The 18,849-nt window shown below is 46.8% G+C and overlaps 1 protein-coding gene across 8 annotated transcripts in view; it reads left to right on the top strand.

Moving 5' to 3' along the window:
- Nucleotides 1-8,174, top strand: part of CTNND2 (catenin delta 2) — a 3,073,686-nt gene extending 3,065,512 nt beyond the window's left edge. For all 8 annotated transcript variants that reach the window (XM_075314970.1, XM_075314969.1, XM_075314967.1 and 5 more), the window contains one exon: nucleotides 6,970-8,174. In XM_075314970.1, coding sequence (XP_075171085.1) covers nucleotides 6,970-7,230 — 261 coding nt within the window. In that variant the 3' untranslated portion in view covers nucleotides 7,231-8,174. The remainder of the gene's footprint in view (nucleotides 1-6,969) is intronic.
- Nucleotides 8,175-18,849: the final 10,675 nt, after the last annotated feature.

Raw genomic sequence — 18,849 nt, 5'->3', positions numbered from 1 at the left:
GTCCAATTACTTTTGGTCCCTTGAAAAAGAGAAGAGTTGGGCTCTGCATGCCACCACATTTACAGAGCTATGATTCCTAAACCCTTTCTCCGATTTGGATATGAAAACTCTCATATTGCAGCTGGGAGTGTGCACTTTCAGCCCATATTATATACATAATTGTATTTCTGAACATGTTTTTGTAAACAGCTAAAATAACAAAACTTGTGTCACTGTCCAAATATTTCTGGACCTAACTGTATGATTAAGCCAAAGTCTTTCTGACAAAGCATCTTATGGACAGATGAGATCAATATAGAGCTTCTTGGTAAACACATCATTCTACCATGTACTGAAAACTCAATGAGGCCTACAGAGAAAAGAACACCGTACGTATAGTCAAATAAGGTGGAAGTCCAAAGATATTTTACCAAGAGATTTTGGGTTGCAATGCAATTTCCAGTGTCCTAGATCATGGGTCTTCCAACAGGACAATGACCCCATACATACTTCAATAAGCACCCAGAAATGAATGGAAACAAAGTGCTGGAGAGTTCCGAAGTGGCCGGGAATGAGTCCGGATTTAAATACCTTTGTACACTTGTAGAAAGATCTTAAATTTGTTGTTGAGTAAAGGAATTTTTCAAATATGGGAGACCTGGAGCAGTTTGCAAAAGAAAAGTGGTCCAAAATTCTAGCCGAGAGGTGTATAAAGCTTGTTGATGGTTATAGGAAGCGGTTGCAGGTATTCATTCCAAAGGGTGTTAAACCAAATATTAAAGGGAAACTGTCACCAGAATTTTTGCTATTAAACTAAAAGAATCCACTTCTGCAGCTCACGGGCTGTATTCTATAAATGTTCATCTTGCTTCTGGCCCCCCTTTCAGACCTAAATAACAACTTCATAAAATATTACCTTTTGCTGGCCCCGGGTGCGGGCTGTATTTCGTCTGTTATCCCCCCTCCTGCCACTGTTCACCCTCCCCCAGTGTTCATTTACATAGATGAGGCCGCCGCCCTCATCTTCCGCAGTGCTCTGAGAGTCTCGCGCATGCACAGTGGCACTATCGCGGGACTGAGAACTGTTTTCAAAAAAAGGTAAACGGGTATGATAAAAATAAGCAATGGCCAGCGCAAGTGCATAACGGTAGAGGCAGAGGTAAAAGGGCGGGCACGAGATTATGGGTGGACACTTGGAAGACGCTGGTGATGACATTCACAGCGCCGCCCATAATCTTGCACCTGCGCAATAACATCACCGCGTTTTGAAAACAGTGCTCAGTCCCGCGATATTGCCACTGCGCATGCTCGAGACTGCCGAAGCACTGCGGAAGATGAGGGCGGCGGCCTCATCTATGTAATTGAACACTGGGGGATGGCGAACAGCGGCAGGACTGGGGATAACAGACGAAATACAGCCCCGTTTTTTAAAACTATTTAAATAATTAAAAACAAAGCCGCATGTGAGTCCTCTTATTTTGATACACAGGCAAGATAAGCGCATGGCTGTAGGCTGCAGGCTGTAGCCATGGCTTTATTATGGCTGTGTATCATAATATGGGGGTACCCTATGCCAATTTTTTCCTTTATTTTTACACCATTCTAGAAGCACACACAGCGCCTCTGATTTTTTTGCAGTCAGACATGCTGTCACACAGGCTGGGGGTGCTGCCTGACTGCAACCAGAGATGCCAAGACTGTTGAGGGGCAGGGAAAGCAGTGTATATGCCTGAAGATAAGTGGCCCCAGAATTAGAGTGAGAGGCCTGGAAGCAGAGTTACAGCCACATGAAGACTGTTAAGTATAAAGCGCTTGCTTTATTCTTATTTTCTTTTTTTTTCTTTGATTTTTTTTTTCATTACCCAGCCGGCTGGACCCGGATCGTTACCCTGGAGTTCTCTACGCCCATCACTAGTCATAATGTTATATATTATACTAGCTGTAGTACCCGGCGTTGCCCGGGATAGTAACTGTCTCTCTGTCTCTCTCCCAGTCTATGTCTGAGTGTCGCTGTCTGTCTGTCTCGCTGTCTGTCTTTTTCCTTGTCTGTCTGTTTCTATCTCTCTGTCTGTATTTGTATCAGTCTATCTGTCTCAATCTCTGTATCTGTCTGCCTCTCTCTCTCTCTGTCTCTTTGCCCGTCTGTCTCTTTGCTCGTCTGTCTCTTTGTCTGGCTGTCTTTTTGCCCAGCTGTTTTTTTGCCCGGTTGTCTTTTTACCCGGCTGTCTTTTTACCTGGCTGTCTCTTTGCCCGGCTTTCTGTTTCTATGTCTGTCTCTTTCCCGATCTGCCTCTTTCCCGGTCTGCCTCTTTCCCGGTCTGCCTCTTTCCCGGTCTGCCTCCTTCCCGGTCTGCCTCCTTCCCGGTCTGCCTCTTTCCAGGGCTGTCTCTTTCCAGGACTGTCTCATTCTAGGTCTGTCTCTTTCTAGGTCTGTCTTTCTCCAGGGCTGTCTCTTTGCCCGGTCTGTCTCTTTGCTCCGTCTGTCTCTTTGCCCGGTCTGTCTCTTTGCCCGGTCTGTCTCTTTGACCGGTCTGTCTCTTTTCAGGGCTGTCTCTTTCTAGGTCTGTCTCTTTGGCCGTCTGTCTCTTTGGCCGTCTGTCTCTTTGGCCGTCTGTCTCTTTGGCCGTCTGACTCTTTGGCCGTCTGACTCTTTGCCCGTCTGACTCTTTGCCCGTCTGTCTCTTTCCAGGTCTGTCTCTTTCCAGGTCTGTCTCTCTTCAGGTCTGTCTCTTTCCTGCTCTGTCTTTCCAGCTCTGTCTCTTTTTCACTCTGTCTCTTTGCCCGTCTGTCTCTTTGGGCGTCTGTCTCTTTCCAGGGCTGTCTCTTTCCAGGGCTGTCTCTTTCCCCATCTGTGTCTTTCCCCGTCTGTCTCTTTCCTTGTCTGTCTCTGTCTGTCTCTGTCTTTTTCCTTCTCTCTATCCGTCTCACCACCGACATCTTTTTACCTCACACATAAGCTTCGTATACTAACAGTTTATTTTGTTCCTATAGCAACCACTGACAGTTGCTATTTATAGCTTGCAGCTCCCAGCTCAATTCAGTTTACTGTCTGCAGGATTTTTGTAGAGTAACTGGAAAGCACGGGGTTAAATTTTCCCGCCCAAACATAGTCTATGACGTTCCCTGAGTCACATGGAGTGTCTGTGCAAAATTTCGTGCTTGTACATGCGGCGGTGCAGATTCCTTTAGCGGACATACACACATACACACATACACATACACTGAGCTTTATATATTAGATTATTACTTATATGATTGTATTGTGCCGCCCCAGCAGCAGTCGAACTGCAACCAAACACCTAGAGTTTTATTAAAACTGTAATTGGAAAAAGATAGTGGATTAAACACTCTTCCCACTTTGGGGAAGCAATTCTCTTGAAACATTACAAAACTCAGAGTTTATTTAAGAACAACTGGGAATGCTACCGGTTGTAACGGTAGCTGGTAGCTCAGCCTACTCCGCTGCAGCTCCTTTCCGTGACAGTCCTTTCCCTTCAACCCGCCACCCAAAACACCTGAACCCTGGTGCCACCGCTAGCCATGGTGTCACACCACCCCGAGTTCCTTGCTGTGTCCTTGGTGATGGGGACTGAACCCTGGTGGTTCAAGGGATGACTCTGGTAGGCACACAAGGTGCAACTATATACAACTAGCATAAGTTTGTGCTGGCTGCCAGTCCTGCAGCCATGGTCCATATTTAACTTTAGAATCATCAGAAAATCAGGTGACTTTGCTGGATAATTAATAATTTCAACATTTTTGATTATGCAGATTTTCAAACATTGAAACATCATAACATATAACATTTTCAATGAGATAGCCGGGTTCTGCTACCACTCCTCTCTGTGGTAGTTGTCGGCAGTTGCAGGAGCTGGCATTACTCTTTTGCCCTCCATGATGTGCTTTCTAACCTCCAGGGCGTACCAGCCCCGCTCCCCACAATGCCGACAGTAGGAGACCATATCCCCTGGTGATAGGTTTTTGTCAGGGTGTCCCTTTGTTCCACCACATGCCTCCTTGAGACAAACCCCAGCAGCAAGGCCCAGCTCAGAGATAAAACCCCACCACTTGACAGGGTGAAAACGCTCCACCAGACCTCGGTACCGCGGTCCTCTGACCCGGAACGTAGCCCTTCTCAGGTGCTCCTTTTCTCTGTGTGTGTGGGCTGCAACCTCTGCATGACGCTGCTCTCTGGTGGACATCTCTGCAATCAGACTCCGGCGGCCCCGGCAGCTACCGGGAGCCCGCGCGGTGGTGGAACCAGCATGCTGGCAGGCTCCGCCTCTGCAGCGTTAGTCAAAAGAACTGGCTGTTCCGCAGCCGGGATAGCAGCGGCCGAGTGCTCCGCACAAAGGTACAGGCCCGGTGATGCGGCCGGGTCTGGTCTGGCCATGGACGGGACAGGAGGTGTTTCCACCTGGCCTGGTCTGGCAATGAATGGTACCGGAGGCGTTGCGGCCTTGTCTGGTCTGGCCAGTGGTAGGGCTAGAGGCACTTTGGCCTGCTCGTCTTCCGTGGGGGCTGGAGGTTCTAGTGCCAGTGTCGGGGTTAGCGGCTCGGCTGCAGCCGCAGCTGAGGGTGGAGGAGGTGGCATGGCTATTGCAATGGCTGGGGGTGGACCAAATTCCGCGGCCGGGTAGGCCGGATCAACCTGAACTGGGTTACTGCTTACCCGCCCCACACGCAGGGCATCCGCTTCATGGGCCCGCACCGCCGCGGCCACTGTCCTCCTCATCCCAACTCTCCAGTCGTCCAGCATGAACAGAAACTGCGTCCGCATTCTCCTGCAAAGTTGTTCCGTCTCCTTATCGATCCAGGCAGCCGTCCCAGGAACAGCACTCTCAGGTGACCAGTCGAGTTGTTCTGACATCTTGCTGCTTCTCCTTCCAGGAATTTTAATGCAGAGTCCTGGTGTCCCTGCGCCAATCTCCGCCTTCACATCCTGTCTCCCCCTTGGTGTTACGTCACCACACTCTCGGGAACAAGTTTTATTGGGAACTACCGGTTTCCGGCCGCGCTTTCAGAACGAGGGGTGGGGCTTCGGCTTTGCACACTTTTGCCGGGGATGATGGCACAGTTGTTGCTTTTGGCGCCAAAGATGGCGGGCAAGATGGCGGCAAGGTAATTTTACAGTCACTTTTTAGATTTTGCAGTTCTGTATGGCGCACGTCACCCGGGTTAGTGGGCCCAGTTCTTATCCTGTTTGTGACGCCAGGAATTTGAAGGTGTGCCACCCCAGCAGCAGTCGAACTGCTCTGATCCGGGGTTGCTCTGGCTCGAGGGTCTTCGGACCCGGGGGCTTGCAGCTACTTCATATGTAAGGGGATATTTACAGGGGATTAATGTTCGTGATAGTGGGGATTTGGTGAACGGGTGGCTTGGCCTTGGGAAGCACGGTGCAGGGGTCAGATTACTTACTGCGGTAGTTGTGGTGCTGGATCAGGTGGAATAAGCAGAGCTTCACACAGATGGTAAACATAAACCAAAGTCTCTAGGTACCACAGTCTCTACGGCGGGAGCCCGTCCAGGTCCCGCTCCCACCAGTGTCACTTGGTAAGTCCGGAGCCCTGGCTCCGTGTACAAATTGATTGACCGTTGGGGCCCCTTGGCTTGAAGCTTTCGGGGCCCTGCTACCCTTGTGTATGGCAGCTGTGAGCTTGATGGCCGGCACTTGGATTTTAGTGGGTTGTGTATTTTGGAGAACCTTATTCCCCACGGTGTGCTGGTGCCTCCAATCTCTGAGCTCTTGGGGAAAGTTCATAAAGAGACTATCCTCCACAGGTTAATTACAAAGGCGCTTGAAGCTCTTCCCTGATCTAGGGTCCTGTACCCCGCCGTGCTTGGTACCGGTAAGGTGGCTGGGTTTTCTGGTGCCAACAGTCCTCCTCGACTGCGTCTGTTACACTCCTGTCCAGTGTTCCTAATATCGGTCCCCGACTCCTGTGGTCCCGGACCATCGTCTGCGACCCTGCCCGTCGCCTGCCTGGGAGCTCCAACTCCCCTGCTCCTCACTCACTGAGGGCTACCACTCAACAACTCTGTCTCCCCTCCCAGCAGTCTGCCTGACCCCTAGGTGGGCAGCCATGCTCCAACTTGACCAACCCACTGGTGTGTCTGTCCAGTCCTGGTATGAGGTGTGGTTGGGATTTGTACTGCGGTTGTCACTGACACTGTTGATGGGAACCTGGAACCACGGGGGTAGGCCCTGCCCCCTGGGGTACAGGATGCAGTTCCCTGTAGTACCCTGATGTAGTCAGGGGTGCTACAGTATATTGTATTATATATATAATATATTATTAATTATACAGTATATTATACAATATATATAAAGATTTGTATATATTTATTTCTGCAATACTGAAACAAAATAACACGGGAATTATCAAAAACATAGTTCTGATATTGCTTAATTAAATCTAAATCTGCATTATTTTTGTTCCTTGGGTTCACCAATTCCTATGGGTGGCCAAGGAACCCAATCTAAACCTTTACTTAGGAATAGAAATTTCTTGTATGTCTCTATGGCTACTGACCTCACATTGGTTACTAACCAACAAACTTTGCATATCTATAAGAAAAGGGCAAATATGAATAGCCAACAAACAGCCCACAGTAATTAAGTTCATAGTTGCATTTTCAGATTCTCAGTAAGAAAAAAAACTCACAATAAAATAATTGAGCAATATTTTTAGATTGATTTTCATGAACTGAATTGTCTGTTTTAAGTGTTTGTGTAACTATGCGCACACTGTAATTATTGCCCTCAAATAGTGTGAAGTGGGCTGTCGGTCTTGTGACCAAATGTATTTGGTCATGTGATCACCTTCCTGCAATGGAGAATCGTAAAGATGTGCATTCTGCAAACTGCAGTCTTTTCCTCTAGTTCGCACAACCCCTTTATATTATGTTTTTAACTTTTGTAAATCAGAATCAAATATCAATGCAGATTGAACAAATTTATTCTGAACTGATTTAATCTTTCTTAAATAGATTTCTGCACAGCCAATTCCACAAGAAACTGGAAGAAAAGACTATGAAACCTACCAACCTTTTCAGAATTCAACAGCAAATTTTGATGACACTTTCTTTGAAGATCAAGCGCATCACCGGCCTCCTACCACTGAGTATAATATGCACTTGGGATTAAAGTCAACTGGAAACTATGTTGACTTCTACTCTGCCGCTCGTCCATATAGTGAACTGAACTATGAAACAAGCCACTATCCTGCTTCTCCAGACTCGTGGGTTTGAGATGCTGATTAAAAATCTGTGCATGTGCATGCATAACATAAGACATTTTTCCTTGCAGATTTAATTTGTTAAGCCTGTTCCTTAGAAAGGTTGTGAAAATCCTTGTGAATAATCGATTATGGTGTCTTAGAAAGCTGATGGAATGGAATAAAATCAATTGTAGATAGATGTAATAGCCCTGAGTGAGTATATGAACGATGAAGAAGTACCACAGCATAGCAAATATTTTATGTAACATAAATATGCTGCTCTAATCTCTTACATTACTGGTGCTTTAGACATCTTTGTATACAAAGTCATACACCAGATAAATGGAAAATGGTTGTGGTGGTAATAACTAACGCTGGAGTCACATTGGAGGTGTGTTGACATAGTACATTAAGCACAAGAGTAAAGTTTACATTATTTGTGGGGAACAGCCCTTCACATTTTGTTTACTTTCCTCATTGTGAACTAGGCTTCAAGTTGCATCTGAGGTTTCTTCTGTATGGCAAGATATTTCTTGCCTTTTACTAATGCTTTGTTGTAAAGTATTTGATGTACATTAACGATAAAGGAGAGTGGACTGTGTAAATTACACCAATTCCATTGTGTTCCTTCATGAGATATCCTATATATTGCTTAATTTCTTTAAGATTAAATTGAAAATGTCAATATATTTTGTTTTCTTTTGACCCAGTGAGTTTTATTGAGATAAAAAAATGAAAAATACTAAAGTACTTTTTAGCAGTATTGTGTGTTCTAGAATGTGATTCTTTTGTGACGATTAAACAAATTAGTAATGTCTGGCAAATAGCATCATCATTCTACACTTTGTCATCAAAGAGCTTTTTTTCAATGCCTAAAATTTTACATGTAGATATTTGAAATAGACTTTTTTCATTTTTACTGGTTTTCCTTCTGATGATACAGTGTTAAAAGAAATAAATAGCATTTGATCTTCATATTTGCCAAATGTGTATTTCCAAAACAAAGATCAACAATACATCATCAAGGATGCTGTATGTCTGCATGAGTGTGAATATTCCATTTTTATTTGACTACAATGTATCTTCTGCATTTCATTTTCTTTACTTGCTTGGCATAATATAGACATATTTATAATACTGCTTTGCATAATATTTCCAAACTGCTCAAAAGCTTCTATCACCTTTCTGTATACGGTGTATGAATCAAGAAAGAACCATTTCTTTATATTCGTGTATCCTCTGTTGTATTTTATTACCAGGTGCCTTACAGCTGTAAGCATGTGGGCATACATTGTTGTGGCTTCACATCTCATGTTATATAATAATAATAATCTTTATTTCTATAGCGCCAACATATTCCGCAGCGCTTTACAATTCAGGAGGATCATATACAAACAACTGAACAGTTATAGAAAATACAATATTTAGAGGGAAAAAAAAGACATTTTATTTGAAAATGCTGTACAGTCACAGAAGAATTTTAAATGATCACAGTAATGCTGTACTCCATAGGGCAGAGGACCATAGTCAACAATTTGAATCAAGCACTAAAATAAATAAAATACTGTAGCTATACACATCCTTTTGTAATTTAGATATTGCACTTATAGGGAAGACAATATTTGTAATTCTTAGTAGCTCAGTTGTCTGTTGTGGCCATGCAGTAAGCAGTTGACTTCAAAACTGGGAAAGATATAAAAATGTTAATAATTACACTATGCACTGGTGTACATGAGATTTTCCCCACATTCTGATTCTGTCCAAATAACTGTGGCCCACTAGTCTTTTAATTGGTTAAGGAAAAAAAGGTAAAACATCGCATGATCACAAGAAGATTTTCACTTGCACTTCTCATCTTTCAAACAATTTGACCACTAGATATGATTCAGTCATCTGCCATGTTCTCAAATTGTGTGCAAAAATCATACAGCAATCATCTTGGTATTACAGGATGCATTGAGAAGTTGCCTGCTTGTTCGTGCAGCCTTTTTCACAGACTGCGCCAAATAACTGGTGGACAGGTCTGGTCACGTATTAATCCAGCTACTGCAATTGTAGGAACAGTAGAGCTGTGCAATCTGTGAGGAAGGCTGTACTAACAATTGGAAAAGGAGAACTTGTGATACTTACCATTTTGTTGTGTTTACTAATGTATAGAGTTGAGCAAGGTTCGAGGTTCGCCAATTTCATATTCGAGTGATTTTGGGGATTGCTCGAGATCGAACTCGAACTCGAGCTTTTTGCTAAAAGCTCGACAGTTCGAGTTACGTTCGAGAATGTTTCGATCACCAAAAAGCCTAGCTAGTTACTAGCTGGCTTTTCACTGTAATAGCGTGAGTCACTGTGATTCACGCTATTATCAAATTTCAGCGTATAGTGTGCGGGGGGCACGCGGTTTAGATCTGTGCTGCTGTTGAGTGATGATATAATGCCGATCGCCAATTTTTTTTTTTCCTAACCGCGCGTGCAGTGGGGCGGGCCAGGATGTCAGCCAATCACAGACACACACAGAGCTAAGTGGATTTTTGCCAGACAAGCAAGGGCATGTGTCATAGGCTGTGCATGTCACATGTCCTTGCCTTATAAGATACGACCATTTTCCCCGTCGCCGTCATTATCTGCCTTCTGTGTGTGGGTGACAGTCACCGCTCACGCTGCTGCTCCCGCTCCTGCTGTGTGCGCTATAGACATAGTGCAATCTACACCGCGCTGTAGGGTTTAGGGACTGCTGGTTATTTCAGCCCTTTTCAGGGCTGATTTCCAGGCGTTCATAGCCATAGCTGCTAGGCAGGTCCGTGCAAACGCTGTGTACAGCTTTAGATAACAGCGTCTGCCTACCTCAGCTCAGGAAATTCCTTGCTGAATTTTTTTATTAGCAGGGATAGAAAGTGAGGTTTCCTTTCCTGTCCTGGTACCCACAGAACCCAGGCACTCTACCCACCTGCCCAGTTTTGCCACGCTATTTTATTTGCCCAAAGAGCTGATACTTTTTGTGCCATCCTAAAAGTGTCTGGAATACTAAGTTAGTGTTCCTTTCCTGTCCACTGACCCACAGAACCCGGGCACTCTACCCACCTGCCCAGTTTTCCCACACTATTTTATTTGCCCAAAGAGCTGACACTTTCTGTGCTATCCTAAAAGTGTCTGGAATACTAAGTTAGTGTTCCTTTCCTGTCCACTGACCCACAGAACCCGGGCACTGTACCCACCTGCCCAGTTTTGCCACGCTAATTTATTTCCAAATTGTGCTGCCACTCTTGGGGGAATACAAAAATTGTCTGTGATAGTAAGTGTTGGTTCTTCAGCTGTCAAAGCTAGACCACCTCTGCATTGTACACAGCTGTCCATTTTGGTACGAAATTTTAATTGCAAACTGTGCTGCCACTGTTAGGGCCATACTAAAATTGTCTGTGAAAGTCAGTGTTGGTTCTTCAGCTGTCAATAAAGCTAGACCACCTCTGCAATCTACACCACCTCTCAATTTTTGCTACCACATTTTAAGTGACCAATCTTGTCGCTAACAAAATGAGTGACAAAAGGACAGATGCTGGTGGAAAGGGGAACAGGCGTGTTGGAAAAGGAAAAAAAGTTTGTGTCCGTGGGGAAGGTGGGAAAGCTACATTAACATCTGCTGAAGATAGGCCATCTTGCAGCAAAAGTAAGATGTCTACTACTTTCCTTGGACAATCCGATGTGCTCCCTTTTTTACGGAACCGAACAACTGTAACAAAGGTAGATGATGCCCAAAAAAAGAACATGCTTGAATAGATCTCAAGTGGTCCAACAAGTGCCCACTCCTCCACCTCAACTACCACATCCAAATAAAAACCAGTCCTCTGAGTTGTCATCCCAATCACACTTGCTTTCTCCCAGCTCTCAAGTCTCCACCCGCCCTGCAGAGTACGGTGTAACAGAGATGGCTGAGTCTGCAGAGCTGTTCAGTCACACTATAGCCTGGGAATCAGAGGTCTGCTCCCAAGCTACAGTGAGTACAGACCAGGAAATGGTCTGCAGTGATTCCCAGAAGCTTTGCGAATCGGATTCAAGCCCTGATGACCAAGTTTCTGAGCATAATGTAGACCCTTATTCCCAAACTGTAACACCTGTTGGTGGAGACAATGAGGAACGTACTGATGACGATGAGACGCAGATACCAGATTGGGATTGTGACGACATGGACTCTCATGGGTTAATGTTTCTTAAAATTCAGCCAGACAGGATGATAGATTGTTTATAGACGGGGGATAAGTCCCTCATTGTTTTTACAAGACTCTTGTTGACTCATGTAATTGTGTTGGCCACTGAAAGCCAGACGTATTGTTTCTCCAGACTCTTCCAGTAATCATTGTATTGTAGTTGTGTATTGCTAATGTGATTATCTTAGTAGCCATTATCGAGTCTGTGACTTGCAGACTTCATGTAGATACCCTCAGTCTTTCTGTGGACATCATTTGGATGAACATTGTCCATGCAGCTTGAGATTCAACCAATGGGAGAGGCACTCTTGTCCAACAAATCGATGAGGACACAGTGTATCTAAGTGGAAGGCTGTGGCTATAAAAGGGACTTCTTTAAGCCACCAGGTAGTTGATGGATGCTGATGGATCCAGTCTAAGCTCCTAGGAGCTGACTAGAGGATCAGGATATCTTATGGCTTCAATCTAGGGACTCCGGTTCCGATTGGAGACCATATCCACAGTCTAGGGATTTCGACTCCGACTGCCAGGATTGTAACATCATACCAGAGACTACTTAAGGAGGAAACCCAGGTTGGGACAAATCGGTCACCTGGTACAGACTTTGCAGACCTCAGCCAGCTTCCTAAATCTGGTGTTATTCTAGTCACGGTGGGTGCCCGCCGAAAGCGGGGTGCTGCTGGATTGGAGGAAGTGGCGCTGGAAGCTCTGAGGCATGGACATTCTAAATCCCTGGTGAGCCAGCGGAAGGGTGAGACTCTGTTGCCTGTTACATTTGTGTGTTTTGCTGGTTATGTGTTATGTTCCGTTAATTGTTTGGGGATCCAATAAAGTATAATTATTGTGGTTCCCTCACCCTGTGTTGTCTGAGTAGTGTTCCGCCCACAGTTGAGGAGGTCGTGCGTTCAGTTGGGATGATCCCTGAGCCACGCTGTCTTTCTAAAGGTGGCTGGTTCAGTGGACAAGAGCACCCACTGAGCCCCGTGTCTCCACAGGGCTGACAACTTAACTATTCAGTCAGGGCAGGAAGAGGTTAGGTCTGAGGGTGAGAGGAGTGCAAACACAACGCTTGATGATGAAGTTCTAGATCCCACTTACTGTCAACCCACAGTCAGGCACTTGAGGAGGTCAACAGAGGCGGTGGAGGAGGGTGCAACTGACGACGAAGTTACCTTGCGCCTTCCTGGAAGCATGTCTACAACTGCATCCTCAGCCACAACTCTGCCTCTTAGCACAAGTCGGGGTGGCTCTGCAGGTCGCATGGCCTCTAAGCCTTGCCTAGCCTGGTCCTTTTTTGACCTTGCATAGGATCTCCCAAATCATGTGATATGTAAAATTTGTCGGCAATCTATAAGTAGACTCCAAAACCTCACCAGTTTGACAACTTCTTCCATGAATCGTCACATGAATAACAAGCATAAGTCCCAGTGGGAAGCTCAACGTGCTGCAATGCGGCCTAGCGGAGCAGGCCAAACACCGTCTGCCCCTTCAAGTTCATCCGCGCGCTCTTCATCTTCTATGACTGTGGGGACAGCTGTCACACCTGGTTTTTCCACCCAGACCTTCCACCACTTTAACCGCAAAAGGCAGTTTGCTTGGCAGGTCATCAGTTGGTTTGGAAGGGGAAACAAGTGCTGGTGTAGAGCTCTCTCAGACATCGAGAGCACCAACTTTGGATGAAGGCAACATCATGTCTCCACCTGCACTTTCCTCACAGACCTGCAGTTTTCCAGGGACACCCTACTCACCACCGTCTTCACACAGCAGCCAGATCTCGGTCCCTCAGATGTGGACAAAAGGCCATTTCCTCCGAGCCATGACAAAGCTAAGAGGTTGACTTTATCCCTCTGTAAGCTCTTGGCTACCGAAATGCTGCCTTTCCACCTGGTGGACACACAGGATTTTCGAGACCTTATATCCGTCGCAGTGCCCCAGTACCAAATGCCCAGTCGCCACTACTTCTCCAAGAAAGGTGTGCCTGCGCTACACTAGCATGTCGCACACAACATTACCGCTTCTTTGAGAAACTGTGTGTGACCGGGTGCATTTCACCACCAATACTTGGACCAGTAAGCATGGACAGGGGCGTTACATGTCGCTGACTGGGCACTGGGTAACTATGGTGATAGATGGAGAAGGGTCTGCTGAACAAGTCTTGCCATCCCCAAGTCTTGTGTGTCAATCTTCTGTATGTCGAAGTTCCTCCACTGCCTCTGCCTCCTCAACCTCGTCTGGGTCCTGCACCTCCACCCCAAGCCTGCCTGGTCAGGCCACCCGCGTTGTAACTGCGCACAAGGAATCCCGCACACCTCCTTACTATGCTGGCAGCAGAGCTCAACGGCATCAGGCGGTCTTTACCTTGAAATGTCTTGGAAGTAAGAGTCACACAGTGGAGGAGTTGTGGTCAGCTCTTGCGAGCGAGTTTCGTAAATGGTTGTCTCTGTGGAGACACGGGGCTCAGTGTGTGCTCTTGTCCACTGAACCAGCCACCTTTAGAAAGACAGCGTGGCTCAGGGCTCATCCCAACTGAACGCCGACCTCCTTAACCGTGGGCGGAACACTACTCAGACAACACAGGGTGAGGGAACCACAATAATTAGACTTTATTGGATCCCCAAACAATTAACGGAACATAACACATAACCAGCAAAACACACAAATGTAACAGGCAACAGAGTCTCACCCTTCCGCTGGCTCACCAGGGATTAGAATGTCCTTGCCTCAGAGCTTCCAGGGCCACTTACTCCAATCCAGCAGCACCCACCAAGAAAGGAATAGCGCCGGATTTAGGAAGCTTGCTGAGGTCTGCAAAGTCTGTAGCCAGGTGATCAAATTGTCCCAACCTGGGTTTCTTCCTTAAGTAGTCCTTGGTTTGATGATATAATCCTGGCAACCGGAGTCGAAATCCCTAGACTGTGGATATGGTCTCCAATCGGAACCGGAGTCCCTAGATTGAAGCCACAAGGTATCCTGATCCTCTAGCCAGCTCCTAAGAGCTTAGACTGGATCCATCAGCATCCATCAACAACAACCTGGTGACTTAAAGAAATCTCTTTTATAGCCACAGCCTTCCACTTGGATACACTGCGTCCTCATCAGATTGGTTGGACAAGATTGCTTCTCCCATTGGATGAATTTCAAGCTGCATGGATAATGTTCATTTAAATGGTGTGCATAGAAAGACTGAGGATATCTACATGAAGTCTGCAAGTCACAGACTCGACAATGGCTACAAAGGTAATCACATTAGCAACACACAACTACATTACAATGATTACTGGAAGGGTCTGTAGAAACAATAGCTAAGCAAACATGAGGTAATACACAATAGAACAATACGTCTGGCTGAATGTTAAGAAACTTTAACCCATGAGAGTCCATGTCGTCACATTCCTCCCCCTTCTTAATATTAGCCAGACATAATAGGCTTCCGATCATCCTTCTCCTCTTGACGGCATTGTCCTTTTTAATAGTGAGGTCAGCAACAGAGGCTCGCATCTATACACCTCTCCCTGATTACCTCCCCCAAGTTGAGCAGCCATATTGTGGACAAGCACTAAGGTGGGGTGCATGAGTTGGGCTTGCATACATTTCTTACTATCAATCTTCCCAGAGTCAATAGCCACAGTTTGGTTAGGCTTACTCACGATTCTTGGCTCAGAAGTGGATGCTGGAGACTGGGAATGTGAATTCTCCTTGGAAAAGATGTTAGAAAGATCCACATCAGGGTCCTTCTTGGCTTGGAAGTGGGTGATGGCTGCTTCAAACTGACTGGCTAGTCCTTGTCCTAGGTCATACTCCAAAATAACTGATGTGAGCAGGTAATCCACACGCCCCACTTCCACTCCCCTCTGGGTGGTATCCAAAACAACAGGCTTGGTGGGGCCATCCATGAACCCGACTTCAATTTTCTCCTGGTTAGTCCCCGAAATAACAGAAGTGGGGAGACCATGCATGAGCCCTACATCAACTTTATCCTGGTTAGTCCCCGAAACAACAAGTGTGGAGAGACTGTCCATAAACTCCATATGGACCTCTTCCTGGTCAGACCCCAAAATAACAGGTGTGGGGATGCTGTTCATTAGCTCCACATCAGCCTTGCTCTGGTTAGTCTCCACAACGACCGGTATGGGGAGGCTGTTCACAAGTCTCACATCAACCTCTCCCTGGTCATTTCCCAAAATATCTGGTGTGGGGACGGTGTCCATAAGCTCCACATCAGCCTTGCTCTGGTCAGTCTCCACAATGACCGGTATGGGGAGGCTGTTCACAAGCCCCACATCGATCACTTCCTGGTTGGTCCCCAAAATACCAGGTGTGGGGAGGCTGTCCACAAGCTCCACCTCGACCTCTCCCTTGTCGGTCCTTAGGTCCAACTGCACACATGCCAGAGGGATGTCTGTGCGCTGGCCCTTAGCCAGGGAGATGGATAATTGGGAATCTGGCAAAGGGTTTTCTGGGGAAACAATAACTGGGCTTACCAGGGTAATGGAGGAACCAGTGTCTCGTAGGCCTTGGCTCTTGACCGGCTGAGCTGGCAGATGGGCTCCAAGCAGGCGGCCTCGGTTTTGGAGACAACCTTTATCTATATGTCCATGGTGCCTACATGTATAACAGCGCCATAGATTGGGCGAGTCACAGGCCCTGTTTGTAGTCCTTTGTTTTGGTGCAGCTTCTGCTGGGTAGTGGGACCATCCTTCTCGAGAAGCTGGTGTTAGCAGTACGGCAGCTGGAATTCCATACACATAAGCCCTCTCTTCTCTTGAGGATTTAGGCCCCAATGCAGTCAACAACGCTGTGGCTTGGGCCATTTTGGACCAAGTTGATTCCCGATTGTCACTAGATCCATGGTGTGGCACATAGTTTAAATCCTCTGGGTCAATATTGGCGGGATCCTCATCGTCCTCTGCCTCATTCTGGGCATCCCAATGGACTAATTTCCAGATCAAGTCTGACCGAGTGTCAGCGTTCCTGTAGTCAATCTTTCGCCTCTGGCACAGATCCTGTAGCATCCATTTACTGCTGCGGTCGTATCTCCTCTCTTGTCCTTGTCCCATGGCTGTGCTGGTGGGGTTGGACATGGCAGCGTCCGAAACCTGAATGCCTCCCTTATGGCCTACTGGGTATGCTTATGTGCCTCCCTGGTTGTTGAGCCCTGGACGGTGTCCACGAACACAAGTCCTCTGCAGCTCCCCTGGGTAAACCAGACTGAGTAGTATCCCACTGTTGCCACCAATTGTGGAGACACGGGGCCCAGTGGATGCTCTTGTCCACTGAACCAGCCGCCTTTAGAAAGACAGCGTGGCTCAGGGCTCATCCCAACTGAACGCCGACCTCCTTAACCGTGGGCGGAACACTACTCAGACAACACAGGGTGAGGGAACCACAATAATTAGACTTTATTGGATCCTTAAACAATTAACGGCACATAACACATAACCAGCAAAACACATAAATGTAACAGGCAACAGAGTCTCACCCTTCCGCTGGCTCACCAGGGATTAGAATGTACTTGCCTCAGAGCTTCCAGGGCCGCTTACTCCAATCCAGCAGCACCCCGCTTTCGGCGGGAACCCACCAAGAAAGGAATAGCGCCGGATTTAGGAAGCTGTCTGAGGTCTGCAAAGTCTGTAGCCAGGTGATCAAATTGTCCCAACCTGGGTTTCTTCCTTAAGTAGTCCTTGGTTTAATGATATAATCCTGGCAGCCAGAATCGAAATCCCTAGACTGTGGATATGGTCTCCAATCGGAACCGGAGTCCCTAGATTGAAGCCACAAGGTATCCTGATCTTCTAGCCAGCTCCTAAGAGCTTAGACTGGATCCATCAGCACCCATCAACAACCTGGTGACTTAAAGAAATCCCTTTTATAGCCACAGACTTCCACTTGGATACACTGCGTCCTCATCGGATTGGTTGGACAAGATTGCTTCTCCCATTGGATGAATTTCAAGCTGCATGGATAATGTTCATTTAAATGGTGTGCATAGAAAGACTGAGGATATCTACATGAAGTCTGCAAGTCACAGACTCGACAATGGCTACTAAGGTAATCACATTAGCAATACACAACTACATTACAATGGTTACTGGAAGGGTCTGTAGAAACAATAGCTAAGCAAACATGAGGTAATACACAATAGAACAATACGTCTGGCTGAATGTTAAAAAACTTTAACCCATGAGAGTCCATGTCGTCACAGTCTCCACTCAACCTGCAGCCAGGGAACGCCGTGTGCGACAATGCTGCAAACCTGGGTGCGGCCCTACGCCGGGGCAAGGTGACACACGTGCCTTGTATGGCTCACGTGTTGAACCTTGTTGTCCAGCAATTTTTAACCCACTATCCCGGCCTAGATGGGCTTCTGCACAGGGCACTGTCACTCTCTGCTCACTTCCGCCGTTCAACCGCCGCAGCTGACCGACTTGCATCGCTCCAGAAGTCTTTCAGCCTGCCGGTTCACCGCCTGAAATGCAATGTGGCGACACGCTGGAATTCGACTCTCTACATGTTGCAGCGACTGTGGCAGCACCGCCGAGCCCTGGTACAATCTGTCATGACGTATAGCCTGGGCCAACGAGATGCAGAGGTGGGGCAGATCACGCTGATGGAGTGGTCTCAGATCAAGGACCTATGCATCCTTCTGCACAGTGTCGACATGGCGATGAATATGTTTAGCGCTGACAATGCCATTATCAGCATGACAATTCCAGTCATTTACATGCTGGAGTACACGGTAAACACTATTTGGAGTCAGGGGGTGAGACAAGAGGAAGGGGAGGAAGTACAGGAGGATTCATATGCGCAAGGGATACCAACATCTACAAGGTCCAGACGTTCATCATCACCAAGGTGGCAGGCATGGGACAGTGGGGGAGAGGGATTAACAAGGGCGCATGGTAGCAGCCAAAATGTTGAGGTAGGTGCAGGAGACAAGGAAGAAATGGAGGACGAACTCTCGATGGACATGGAAGACTCAGCAGATGAGGGAGACCTTGGTCAAATTTCGGTTGAACGAGGTTGGGGGGAGATGTCAGAGGAAGAAAACACGGTTATCACCTTGCCGCCACAAACACATCGAAGACTTGGTCGGCATGGATGCGCAAGACACATGAGCGCCTTCTTGCTGCACTACCTACAACATGACCCTCGGATTGTCAAAATTAGAAGTAATGATTACTACTGGGTTGCACACTATTAGATCCCGGTACAAGTCCAAATTTGGCGAAATAATTCCAACCATAGAAAGGGACGCACGTATGCAGGAGTATCAGCAGAAGCTGTTACTCAATCTTAGCTCGGCTTTTCCACCACACACCAGTGGTGCACGGAGTGAATCTCCCGGTTGTCACTTGCCAAGCATGGGACTGTCTCGTCATTATTAGTCAAACCGTACCAGCCACACCGTATCTGGTGCTGGTAACAGCAATTTTATGGAATTGTTTCATAATTTT

The sequence above is a fragment of the Anomaloglossus baeobatrachus genome, chromosome 6, assembly GCF_048569485.1.
Source record: "Anomaloglossus baeobatrachus isolate aAnoBae1 chromosome 6, aAnoBae1.hap1, whole genome shotgun sequence".
In the NCBI taxonomy this organism is placed as follows: domain Eukaryota; kingdom Metazoa; phylum Chordata; class Amphibia; order Anura; family Aromobatidae; genus Anomaloglossus; species Anomaloglossus baeobatrachus.
This window is presented reverse-complemented; position numbering and strand designations above follow the sequence as displayed.